This window comes from Argiope bruennichi, chromosome 1 (genome assembly GCF_947563725.1).
Source record: "Argiope bruennichi chromosome 1, qqArgBrue1.1, whole genome shotgun sequence".
Taxonomy (NCBI): Eukaryota; Metazoa; Arthropoda; class Arachnida; order Araneae; family Araneidae; genus Argiope; species Argiope bruennichi.
This window is the reverse complement of record NC_079151.1, coordinates 30,769,526-30,783,161: the sequence shown is the minus strand read 5'-3', so window position 1 is coordinate 30,783,161 and position 13,636 is coordinate 30,769,526. Positions and strand designations below refer to the sequence as shown.

General features: G+C 25.3%; 1 protein-coding gene across 3 annotated transcripts in view; it reads left to right on the top strand.

The window, feature by feature from the left end:
- The window catches only part of LOC129964064 (bromodomain-containing protein 7-like), a 29,608-nt gene extending 17,454 nt beyond the window's left edge, over window positions 1–12,154 (top strand). For 2 of the 3 annotated variants that reach the window (XM_056078755.1, XM_056078740.1), the window contains 8 exons: window positions 1,250–1,313; window positions 1,452–1,559; window positions 3,039–3,174; window positions 4,333–4,441; window positions 5,445–5,604; window positions 6,780–6,992; window positions 7,737–7,777; window positions 9,840–12,154. In XM_056078755.1, the coding sequence (XP_055934730.1) occupies window positions 1,250–1,313; window positions 1,452–1,559; window positions 3,039–3,174; window positions 4,333–4,441; window positions 5,445–5,604; window positions 6,780–6,992; window positions 7,737–7,777; window positions 9,840–10,139 (1,131 nt within the window). In that variant the 3' untranslated portion in view covers window positions 10,140–12,154. The remainder of the gene's footprint in view (window positions 1–1,249; window positions 1,314–1,451; window positions 1,560–3,038; window positions 3,175–4,332; window positions 4,442–5,444; window positions 5,605–6,779; window positions 6,993–7,736; window positions 7,778–9,839) is intronic. The other variant, XM_056078748.1, reaches the window with a different exon arrangement.
- The last annotated feature ends 1,482 nt before the right edge of the window (window positions 12,155–13,636 follow it).

Genomic DNA, 13,636 nt, shown 5'->3' with positions numbered 1-13,636 from the left:
TTCTTTTCAGCTTAAAGGATATTTTTGTAACCAAATTTTTCTGCAAAATTTAATAATTCTAAAAGAATTATATAGTTATGTAGCAATATTTTTTCATAAGTTACAATACTTTGATACAATTGCAATTCTTGGAGACTAAAGAAATAGTGGTGTAGTCCAAAGAGAATGTAATTTGTGACTAATAACTATGCAATCCCATTTTAATAAAAAAGAAAGAAAAAAAAACTCCTAATTCATTATGAATTGAATATGAATGAATATATACTTAAGTATTGCTTGTAACAGTATCATCCTTTATTTAAATTTTTTTATTATTTCTTGTTTTTGATTATTATACATAGATAATAATGTATGATAATGAAATGGGTATACTTATATTATTATTCATGGCATTTTGATTAAGATTATCATTGTTCAATGAAATTCCCATTAGTATTTTCAGGTAATGTAAATCTAATTGTCTTAATGAATTTTTATTTTAAAACTTTGATTTTGCAATTTTTGTAAAACTGTATTAATATTATTTTTATTTATATTAATGTTTTACAACTGTTGGTTTGTCTTACATTTTTAAGTAGAGTTGGCCATTATACATTCATAGTTTTAAAACAATAATTATTATATTTTTAAATAAGAGTTTTTAGTATTATTGATCATAGTTTTTTTTAAAATTATTCAAATTAATATACTGTATGTATGAGACGTTTAAGTAAGTCATTGATTCTGCTGCTTTGAGTTAGATTATTTATTAGATGGCAGTTTAATGTAAGATTAAAACAGTTTTGATATTTTATAATAAGCTTCATTTAAATTGTTAATTAAACTTTGATGAAATTTAACCATTTTATGTTTTTTTTTTCCATGGCATAGAATGATAATTCAAATACACAATATTTTAAAACTATATTACAGTTTTATTGTCTTTATTTTCCCCCCAGTAAACTACTATTACTTTTTGTAGTAATAGTAGTTTTCATATTATATTAAATTTTTGTTTTGTGATCCAAGCATATCCTTTATATTGAATATCGTATTTTAAGATACCAAGTATATGATTTAATTTTATGTTCAGGACAGCTCACTATTTTATAATCTTCAACTTTTCCTTTGTCCCACGCTTGTGTCATACCTGTAATTAGTACCAATTAAAAATAAAATTATAAAATAAAAAATATTTATAATTTTATTAATGATTTGCTATAAATTTTTAATATTTTCATTCATAAATAATTTAATTTGTGTTTTTCAGATTGGATTCTTGCGTCAAAGTGATAATGGCACTACAACTTTGGCAATAATACATCCTAAAGCAGGTAAGGTTAAGCTTCAAGATTTTCTTGATTTATTGTTTGTGATACCATGAAAATTCTTTAGTAAACAGCAAAAAAATATTTTTTCAATCATAATTTTAAAAAAATCAAGATTTGATGTTGAATTTTATTTGTTTTTAGGTGACAAAGATGTGAAAGTTAATCTTGAAATGCTTGCAGGGAAGGTAACCCAAGGCACTGGTACAATAGCTGGCTTCAAAGAAGACCCTAAAAACTTTGTTAAACCAAGTAATTAATGCTTTAATTATTTCCTAAGTTAAAATTGCATTTCATAATTATTTTTTTTATATAAAATGATATGACATGAAAATACTTGATATTGTTATTTATTTATTAAAGAAAATGTTTAAAAATAATTGACACATATAAATTACGGATGAATAAATTGCAGAGAAACATATATATACAACTTGCAAATAAACATAGAGAAACATATATCCCATGGCATCAACTTACAAAGAAAGTAGAAATGAATGGGATGCGAGATTGCTGATTTTCTGATTCATCATAACAGTACTTTTTGTGTAAATTTTTGCATCATCTTGTAATAAATTCCCAGCTGCGTTAAACATAAATTCATAGGTTATTGAGTGTATAATTATTACAAATGTAAATGGATTATATTAATATTATGTGGTTTGAGGTATACTGCTATATGATTTCAGTTTTACTTATTATTCTGTTTCAATGGAGGGTGATGAGTTTATATAAGAATCTTATTTTCCTTTCCTGTAATTTAATTCTATTTTATTTTATTTTGAGTATTTTCAAAACTTTTATTCTTGAATAAAGTTTTTATATGAATGATAATAAATAAAGAAGTAAATTTTAAAAATAAAATAGTTATTGGAAAATAGTACCTTTTCTCAGTTTGTTATGTGTCGTATTTATATAAACTTAACCATCTTTTTAATCTTTAATAAAATTATTATATAATGTAGGAAACAAAATTTATAACTTGTATTCAGAGATGAAGTAAAGATTAAAAATTGTTTTGAACTTCAGGTTCTTTATGAGAAACATATATTTTATTATGACATCTATTGTGTCTGCTCAAATATATGCATGGATAGCACATTTAAAGTACAGGTTCTGGTGGGAGGGAAATGTAAAATTAATTATTTATACTGAAGTAATTCTATTTGAGTAGCTTTAAATTTAATTTGTATGAAAGGAGGTAACTATTATTTTTTCTGCTAATTAATGAAGCAACATTTAACATGAGCATCATTGGTAGCTCTTCAGATACCTTAACAATAATATATTTTTTTTTAAAGATAAATGCCTCATTAAAAAATTTTTCATATTGTAGAATAATTGTTTTGAACCGTAATGGCTCCATATATTATTCCGTTTATACTTAATATTTAAGATGTATAGCTAATTTTAATTCAGCTAGCCAATCTACAAGCTAAATGTGACATTGTGGCAGTCAGTTCTTGACTATATATATATATATAAAAAAAGGTAAAAAACTACTTTTGTAATTCATATGTATGACTTGAATAGAAAAAAGAATAGATTTTTTTTTAAAAAAAGCAACAATTTCTTAAAACTGTCAGAGTGCTTGTTTCTCCAAGATAAATCTGTAGTTTTGCATACCTTAACCTAGATATTTTGTAACTATTTAACAGCTGTTTGGCATTTAAATTTTAATTTCTGCTATTGAAATTTAATAAATATATATGTCTTCCTTTTTTTTTCTAGTTCAGTATAATAATTATGGATCCTACAGCTCTTATGCTCCCCATTATGATTCCACATTTTCCAATTTAAGTAAAGAAGATACTGATCTTGTACTTGCTACTTACGGAGATGAAACGGGAGTGCAATATGCGGAAAGGTTGGTAGTAGTTCTCAATTTTAAATTGAAATAAATAAATAAATATAACAAATCCTGCATATTTGTATTAAATGGAAGAATTTTTTGGAAACTTGTTACGCTCAAAGATTTTCAGGCTCAAATCTATTATTCATATAACAATAGATTTGAGTTCAGAAATATAACAATTTTTGAATAATTCAACATAATCTCTTATCTCAGTCAAGAAAGAATGTAAAGGATCTGAAATTCAGCAAAGCTTGATCTAGTTTTGGGTTGTAGTTATGTTTATCTTTTTCCTGGAATTTGATCTGTTTTAGAACCTTGATTTGAATTATAAATTTTAGACATATCAGAAAATTTTAATATAAATTGCATTCATAAAAATGAAATTCAGTGAAAGGCTTCGACTTCAGTTCAGTCTTAACAGGAGAAGGTAAATGAAAAAATATTCACAATGGAAGCACAAGAAAGGAATTGCACATTCCATAAATTGATTTTTATTAATGTTTTATAAAAAAGGTAAAATGATTCTTTTTAATAAGATCTATTAAAAAGATAATCTTCATAAAAAAAGGTTAAATAGAGTATTAAATCTCATAAATTTCACTTCATTTTAATTTGTATTTATTTTTTATTATAAGTATTTGAAGTTAGACTTATTTAAAATAGTTATCAGGGTTTTTTTTCACACTATAGGGTTAAAAAATTTTATTTAAAATTTTTCACTTTTTCTCATTTGAATTTAAAGCAATGAGCTTAGATATATTGACTTGAAAGTATTATTTATTTAAATATGTCTTAAGTTACATTTCTAATGAGCAACTGAAACTTTTTAAAGTAACTTAATATCATGTAGGAATATAAGCAACTGATTATTAAAATATAATGAAGGAATACATGATTATAATACAATTAAGCAACATCTGAACTGAGCTTTCATTTAATTAGAGCTTGTTTTCCAATTTTAAGGGATAATTATTGTTTGATAAGTTTCCTGAAACTTATTATGGATAAGTGAAACCAAATGAACATATTTGAGAAAATCTATTGCAGATTCTGATTAAAAGTTCTGAAATAACAAATAATATTAATAAATTATGTATGCAAATATATAAAATCTTAATTAAATGTTGCTGTAATTTGTGGTAATTATATTTATGCAATTTTTGTTTACAGTCTTTTGAGTTTTGTTAAAGACAATGATTACATGATTCATATGGTTGATGAGATGCTGGATAGCTTAACAAATGGAGAACATTCTAGAACAACTAAGGTATTGGAAGAAGTAAGATTCTCTATTTACTTTTCTTTTTATTAAAAGATTAAAGATTACTTACCCATTTCAATTGTAGCACTCCCCCTACTATTTCAAAATATATTAGAACATCTTCCTTTTGTGATTTATCAGTTTATTTCATGTTATTTAATAAAAAATCTTTTTATCTTTTAATCTATAACTGCCAATTGATTAAGCAAACATATTGCCATTCCGCAAAATCTCAAGACCTCTTTCATCTGTTTTCCTACTGAACTTCTGAATCTCTTTAAACAGTTAATGTTGATGTCAAAATGTTATGTAAGTTGGAATGAACAATATCATATAATCTACAGAATTGGACAACCTATCCTTAATCATAGGAACATTTTAAAAATTATTTTTTCTTACTCCTCCAGGCCGTACAATATTTTCTCTTGCTTTATGTTTTATTTTAATCATTTACTACCTATTATTTATTATGTAAATATCTGCTTTATATATTCTGATATGTGCCAGTTATTAAAATTAGTTTAATTGTTTCCCATAGGAAAATATTACAGAAACATAAATCCTTCAAGAAAAATAAACAAATTTTAGAGTTGAATTCTTAGTTACAATCTATTATTTTAATATTTTCAGAAATTATCATTTAAATAAATTTAATGAAAATTTGATCATTTCATCTGAATAGTGTTAATAAATTTTAGGGGGGAAAATTAACTATATTGCATAATATTTATGATGTTATGAAAACTAAAAAGAGAAAATAATTTTTAAAAAATTATGAAAGAAAAACAGTTTTTATAAATAAATTTATGTGCAACAAATTTTAGATCACACTCTGTTTCAAATATTTTTTGCAGTGTTTTATGAAACATAATTTTAAATATAGATTTTGGTTCCAGATTGTATAGCTATGACTAGTTATTTTGTTATTTTTATTTGTACTTATTGTTTATTTATATTCCTATGATTGTATACACTAAAAATGAGGAAAATTAAAAATTAAAGAAAAATTCTGTAAAATTAGAGACGAGCCATGCGTGAAGAAGAAACTCAGGCAAGGAAGGCTTTGAAACCTTTAAATGAGAATGAAATAAATAAATCCTCTCCTCCTCCACCACTTCAACCAGAACAGATGAACTCTTTTGATGATATAGATATGGAATTGTCATGCTTAGAAAATACTGGTAGGAAAGATATTTCTTTTTGAATTCAATTTTTGTTAATTTCTGTTTCTAAGGATTTAAAGTATTTGATATATATATATTTGTTACTATTATCCACTAATTAAAATTTAATTATTAGCCTATTCACTATTGCATTCCAAGATGAAATTTTGATTGCATTTTTTTTTTTTTTTTTTTTTTAAGAATCAAAGCTAATATTCTAAAGTTAGATTTTTTTAAATCTTTCATATGAACAAATTGGTATTAATTGAGAAATTATGCAAACCTTGAAAAATGCTCTGCTAAGTTTTAACATATTAGATTGTTTATTCGGGCATAATCAAACATTTAAAAAGTTGTTTAACTTTTAGTTACCTTTTACAGAACTGTTTATAATTATTTGTATTACCATTTAGAGAAATGCAATTACTTAAAAATAAAATAAAACCTTTAAAAAAATATAAATTATTTTTGTATAAGAATGTCCAGAGCTTTATACTATTAAAATTTAGTACTCAGTAAACAGACACAATAATGCTGCAAATAGTTTTTTGTAAATATAAATAAAATAATGGTTTAATGCAAATGGATACTTAAAATGCAACAACTGATTTAGAAAATGAAAAGGCTAAATGTTCACTATATTATTGTTGCTTCTTTATTATTATATGCACTATGTGTTGTTATAAATTAAATATACTGTGCTACATGATTCTTTCTCTTTATCAAAAATTCTAAATACTTTGCTTATTTTATATTTCTTAGTTTTGTTTTATTTCTTGGAAGATAAAGGAATGACAATAGTGTAATAGTTATATTAAAATCATTTTATTATAAAGAAAGAAGTAAAACTGATAAGGCTATTACAAAGGAAGTGTACAGCTTTCCTTGACACTTGGGCTATCAGAAACAGATTGCATTTTCACAGCCGAACAGAAGAAGTTGGCAAATCAATTTCAACATAATTCTAACTTGGGTTAACTTGCATTGAGAGTGCTTTTATATTATTTTTTAATGAAATAAACTTTATGTGGGAAAATATTTTCTTAATTCTTTTCATGATATTTTAATTCAATTATTTAAATATTGTAAAAATTATAAAACCAAAACTGTCTGTCTAGTCAATGACATATAGTCTGGCCCTCCCTACCCCCTTCTAATTTATACTTGCATATTTCTAAATTTGCATTTTACAGATAATGAAAACAAAAAGATTGAAAATGAAGAAAAGAACTCATTGGAGAAAAGAAAAGAAATCCTTTACAAAAGAAGAACATTCCAGATGAAACTGGATAACACAACACAGATGCTGAATGAGCTTAAGAAAGCCCAGAACGAACGACTCAGCTCTAATCCTCCTCCTCACTTGGCACTCATCAGACCACCATCCACAATAGAGAATGAATTAGGTGAGTGTCCTCATCCAATTAACAGATGTAACAGTATAATGCTGTCCAAAATATTTTTTTTTACAAAAATTGTAATTTTTTTTTTTTTTTCCATATTACTCAGAATGGTTCAATTAAAAGTAAAATGCTTTTGTGATAATAATTACAAATAGATATTTTATTTAAATTTCAATTTCTAAAGTAATATTTTTAATTTTTTTTTTTAAGTTTCTTTTCCATTAAAAATAATGCATTATTTTGAATTGATTTTCACTTATTTAAGAACAACTTTGTAATAAAGACTTACATTGGAGCTAACACTCAAGGAAATCAGCAGCACAAGATTTTCTAGTTATTTTTACCATAAATTTCCCTTGAAACTCTTTTCATTTGCATGTGGGTGAACAGCGCTTGAATTTACTTCAATATCTTGCATTAATGTATTGTAATAAAGAAATCAAATATATTGGCTTGTAGACTTTCGATAATTTTTTTTCATGTTTATAAGCAGTTATTTGCTTGTGAAAGTTATTGATATTCAAGATTTTTAGATCTGGTTTCTATCTAAGAATACAGTATCTAATGTGTTAAAATATCCTCTTAATTAATTCTGATTGTCTTTAAAAAAATAATTGGTTTGAATGAATACTTTCCATGTACTCAATGTTTATTGGTTGTCTTCTTTCCTTTAGACTTCTCTTTCAGTGTACTTGAAATATATGGCGGCATAAATTCTTTTGGTAATTACTGTTTTTCTCATTTTAGCTGAAAAGGTTAGCAAGAAGCTGCTGGATGTGACTTCACAGGTGAGAGTAATTTCATTCATTGTATTACTGAAATTCAAGTGTATATTTTATAGACTTTTTGCTAGGAATTTAAATTTGGGAACTCATATGCTATTAATGATTTTCTGTCTCATTTTAAGAACAGACTTTCCCACAGCATCTATTAAATAATTTTGTACAATTGGTTTAAGATGATAGGAATGACTGATATTGTTTATTCATCTTTCCGAGAGTTTAGAAGTTTTCGAACTGATCCCATCGTTTCAAATTTGAGATTAGAATATTGCAATTTTCAACTACAATTCGATTGAGTATCATCACATATTTGAACTGATTTGAATCTAATATGATCAAATGCTATTACATTGTAATGAAGTTTACATTTGGAAAATAAAGGCATGAAATGTTGCTGACTATGTGATATTAATTTACTGCTCTAAATTTCATGTAGACTTGACAATTTATTCTAATGATTTATATGTTCGGTTTTAAAGAATAAACCATAAATACAAAAGTATATATATATATATTAATAAATTTTTTAAAAAATAATTTTCTTCCAAAATTAACAATGATCTGTTGGATTTACAATGGTGCTAATGAGAAATGAATTTTTATTCTGTCTTATTCTTTTTAAATAAAACCAAACGGCTATTAAAGAAAGTTCATTAATATCTTATGAATTCACAAACCTCAATTTTCAATTAATTTATTGTGTTGTGAAACCTGATGTTTTTTTTTTTCTTCAAAATAATTTACACTTCCAAAATCCACTGCAGAATTGACACCCTCTGAAAATACTACCTCAACATGAATCCAAACTAAATTTACTTTTCCTCTCAAGTACATTTTTAGGATTTTATGTGCTGTTTGTCAGTGCCAGATGAATTTATCACTCCACCCTGTATCATGATAATAACATTACAAGAACACACACCATTATTTTTCCCTGCGGATGGAAGGTATTATACACAGCTAAATTTTGTGATGAATTTATATAATTATCATTAAAAATATATTTTATTGAACAAAAGGCTTTAAATTGTGTGTAATCTGGATTACTTATAATTTTTTATATATGTATGTAAAAAATATTTTTATATATGTAATATAAAATTTTATATATAATATATCACTAGCCGCTTTCTGCAAACAGCTTGCTTGCCAAGAGTATTAACTTTTTTAGGCTATTAAACTATTAATATGGAATACTTTTTTTTTAATTTCTGTTTGTTTAATATAATTTTAAAATATGACTTTAACTGAATCATTCTGTAATGAATTATTGTGGGCACAAATAAAAAGTGTATATTCTATGAAGTATAAGTGGAAATGAAAATCTTACTTTGGAATTAATGATAAAAAGGGCAATTTTTTTAAATCTTAATTTTAACATTGGCAAAAGCACACGATTGAATATTTTGTTGGATGTGTTTGAACTTTATAAGCTTAACAAAGCAACTGAAGTGAACATTATTCTTAAAAAGCTTTTTTCAAATCAAACATTAAATTCAATTCACGCATTAAAAGCATCATAATAGTGTAAATAAAAGTTGAAGAATTTTTTTTTAAGTAAAGAAAAAAAACTGTACTAAAATGAAAACAATATCATTGAAGTGGTAATTATTTTTGTTTTAAGGTAATGCAAAAACCTTTTTGGGTAATCAACAGTTTTGGAAGTCTTCCATTTCTATAGATTTCTATCATAGCAAGTATCCATATTGATGTATACTTGCAAGTATCATTTTTCACTCTCGATTATTAAATTTTTCGATTGATGCTTACTTCTTTTATGTCTTCTAACTGAATAAAGTGTTAGACATGGCAAGAAGCATTTATAATATAATAATTTTATTTCATTTTCTAAGTGTTGAATTAAGTGTAGCTGTTAAATTGCTGAATAAAGCAGTCTGATGAAACTTTCATGCATTGATATGCTTACATTTGATTGCTGCCATTCCGTAATAAGTAATGAGATCAATTTCTGTGCTATGTACATTAGTGTTTTATATATGTGTGTACATTGTAAAATTAAATGTGTTGAAAATTAATACAGATGGATATTCTCTTTCTTCTTTTTTAGTTGCCACCAGAAAGTGTTGTCAGTGTGAAAGGTTTACGGAAGGCTATGGGAATTACATATCAACCAACCTCAGTGGTTACATCATCTACAATTCTTAAAAATCCTAAGAAAGCGGTTCCTGTAGACATTGATTCAGAACCAATGGATACTTCTTTGTCAAGAGATGATAGCATTCAATCTCCTTCCGATATCTCTAGTGATTCCAGAATTCATCATCATCAAGAAATGGACACAGAGCTTCGTGAATTTTTGGCAACTGGTCAAGGTCTCAGAGTGTGTTCATCTCCATCTGAAGCATGAAATTTTGGTAACAAAATTTACCATTGGCCAAAGGGAGATTTATTTGTCTAGAATTGAGCATCAATAATCCAGTGCCATCCTTATGTTTCTTTCTTTGTGAATGTACCTTTTTGAACATGTTTATGATAAATATATTTAATTGCACCTTTGATTAAATTATTTATTAAGTAAAATGCCATAGTTAAAACCTATAGTTTTAATCCATATAGTATATTCTGTTGGTCCATTCATTTTCTAAATGATTATCCACTTTTTATTATTTTCATGAAATGGAACTTCATGTATACACAGAGATGAACTGTATAGATATCTCATAAATTTCATAGGTTTAAAAAATAAAAATGTTGATCAATTTAAAAACAGTTAATCATATGACATAATTTAGATCAAGTTTTTTTTTTTTTTTCTTTTTTCTTTTGGCATTTATGATACCTTTTAGAATAGAGGAGAGGAAAAGCTTTCATGAACAACTTTCTTTCTCAACTCAAAAATTGGAAAATGAATCTATCTATTGAGCATTGATTAATGCAGATTAAAAAGAAATTGTTGTTTTGAAAGTTCCTGTGAAAAATTCACAAAAGTGGTATTTTTCTGAGCAACCTCCAGTTTAAAAAGTGTTGATGTAAATATGTTTCTAAATATATTTTTCATAATTATTTGTTGAAAATAATTACTTTTGCCTTATTTTGTTTATTAATAGTATTAGTCGCTTGTTAGAAAAGATTAAATTTCTTTATAAATGTATGTTTTAATCTTACTAACAGCAAGCTACATTATAAAAAAAATTTACAAAATTTTGTTAGAAGATGGTGAGATTCTCTTATTAGTAAATTACATGTTGAAGTCAAATGTGTTTGCTTAAAGCCCATATTTGAGTTGACTAACTCCGATGGTGTGAAGTAAAAACCTATTTTTAAAATTGCCAATAAAACTTTTTATTCCAGGTACTAGTATTATTCCTTGGTTAACAATGATGTCTTTGCAAATTTTGAGAAAAAATATTATGCCCTTAGGAAAAAAAAAAAAGTTTCAGTTTTTATTTTGATGATTTTTGAGCAACACTGTTTTTATGATTAGTTTAATCCTATATTAGTGGAAATCAGTGATTAATCTTAAAGTGCACTGTACAGTCACATCATCAGATCCTTGAAATGTCACCTACTATTAAACTATTTGCTGTGAAGAAGAATTAAGTTTCTATTTTGTGGGGTTGCAGTTAAAATTTTACAGATTGCTACATTTGGTAAGTTATTGCTCGAAAAGAATTAAATCTTACTGTACTGTTTATCTATTATACATTCTTAATAATAGAGGTTTAAGGAAATGGCATAAATTTTTCTGAGAACTTTTCTGTAATTTTTGAATGCAGGTAGTGAATGTTGAATTACATCACTATTTGAGGAAACTCAAAATATCTATGTTAGTAAAATTTCTACTTGGTTAGTAATTCTTGTGGTGCAAGACCTTAACCTGTCAATAAACAATGTCAGATTCACAAAATTGTTTTTATATTAAAATATTGATAAACAGCCAATTTACTGTGATGTATTTTTTATTTATTATATTTTTAACCTATTAGTTTTCTTTGAAATGATGGTCTCTGTATATATTTTGTAATTGATATTGTTCTGGACAATCCACATAATAAATGGTATTTTGTTTTATTTACTAATAATTTTTGTGTTCTATCTGTCAGAACTTTTAGACAACAAATGTGATGAAACTAAATAGGATTGATGTGTCATCATTTATGTTCTACTTGAGAGCCTACTTATGCTCTACTTAATGCTTTTGATCTATGGTAATCAATGAGTCTGAATTCTTATTTGAAATAGATCATTATTCATTTTTAAAAATTATTATATTATCCTTTTCATACAAGTCTTTAGTTTTTCGAATTTGCAAATATGATTGCAAGTTTATTCAATATTTAGATGAATATACTAACTTGATTTTTTCAAAACTTTTCTCTTGAATCTAATTACATTGAGAATCAAGTAGAAGCTTCATATTCAGCTGAGTAATTTATTTTTACTATTGTAAAGTTTTATATTTACTAATTGTCAAAATTTAATAAAACTTTATTTTCTGTAAGTTTGCTTACTTTTTCTTAATATATGAAAATTTTGATTGAATCATTTTGCATTTAAAAATTTTTGATTCAATATTTTCATTTTTGTAATCAGTAAAAATCTTTTGTAATTATATTTATCTTCATAAAGTATTTTATTATTTTGTTGCATTTGTGTGTGTATATATATGTCTGTTTTGTTGTGAGAGTATAGTTTGGTTGTAAATACTTGATTGTTTCTGTTACTTGATTATTGATGCTCAATTGTATATATTTATTTTCTATGAACTTGACACTACAACATCTTTTATGTGTACTCATTGAATTTTCTGTATATTTATATTGTATTTAATGCCATCAATAAAAATCTGTTTGTGTTTTTAAACTGCGAGAATAATTGATTTCCAAAATAAATAAATAAAGCATAGGAAATTGAGTAAAATATTGGAATTGACAAATTTAAATTAAAAATAGAGATCTGTTAAATATGCATATTATATTCCTATTCATTGATATATTAATATTATTTATAAACTTTAAATGAAATGAATTTTGAAGTGTAATTTTCAATTCATAAATTATATAGGTTTTTCCACAGTAAGCACTTTTTCTTTAAGTCCTTGAAAAATAAGTGAAAATTTACACCCAAGTTTTTCGATTTGCAGAGTGAAACTAAAGAAAGTCGTATTCTAAAAAAATATTGCTGTGCGATTTTAGATGGAATTATAGGAGTCTATTTTAGAAGGAAAGAAGACAAAAAGAGTGGAGAAAATTAAATTTGAAATGAACATTTTATCTCATTTATAGTCAGCGATTTTCCGATGCCCGTTATGCTCGGGAACACTCCTATTGGACATCTTTAAGAAACCAATCTCCACTAAGTGAGATTTTTTTTTAGTACTTTTTACTGATAATTATGTTACCATCTGAAATCATAAAACAACATTTTTTTTTTAATATTATTATTAGTATTATTTTGTTTTGTTTTTTTAAAACTTTTTTTCGACAAAAGTTACATTTTTGAAAGGTAGTACTGATATCAGTTTAAAATTTTTTACTAGGCATTTCTTTTTCTTTAACACATCTTTAAATGGAATTCCACTCAAATCGGGATGGTGGAATGAGATATTCCAAATTTAAGTTTTTTAGAAATTTATTTCGGATATAATTAAACTGTTTTAACTTTAAACAGCTCATTCATTGTATAGGTCTTTCCAATATTTATAATTTTTCAATCTTAAATTTTTTTCCTCTCAAATTTAATAATTTTATTGGAAGGGGGAAAATCGATGTTCCACCTTTCTTACCCTATCTCCACTTATAATCAGATAATATATTCGGTGCAATATTAAAGGCCTATTGTTAAAAGCCAACTCAACAGTTTAAGCCAATAAAATATCTCATGTATTTTTTCCACATTTTAAAA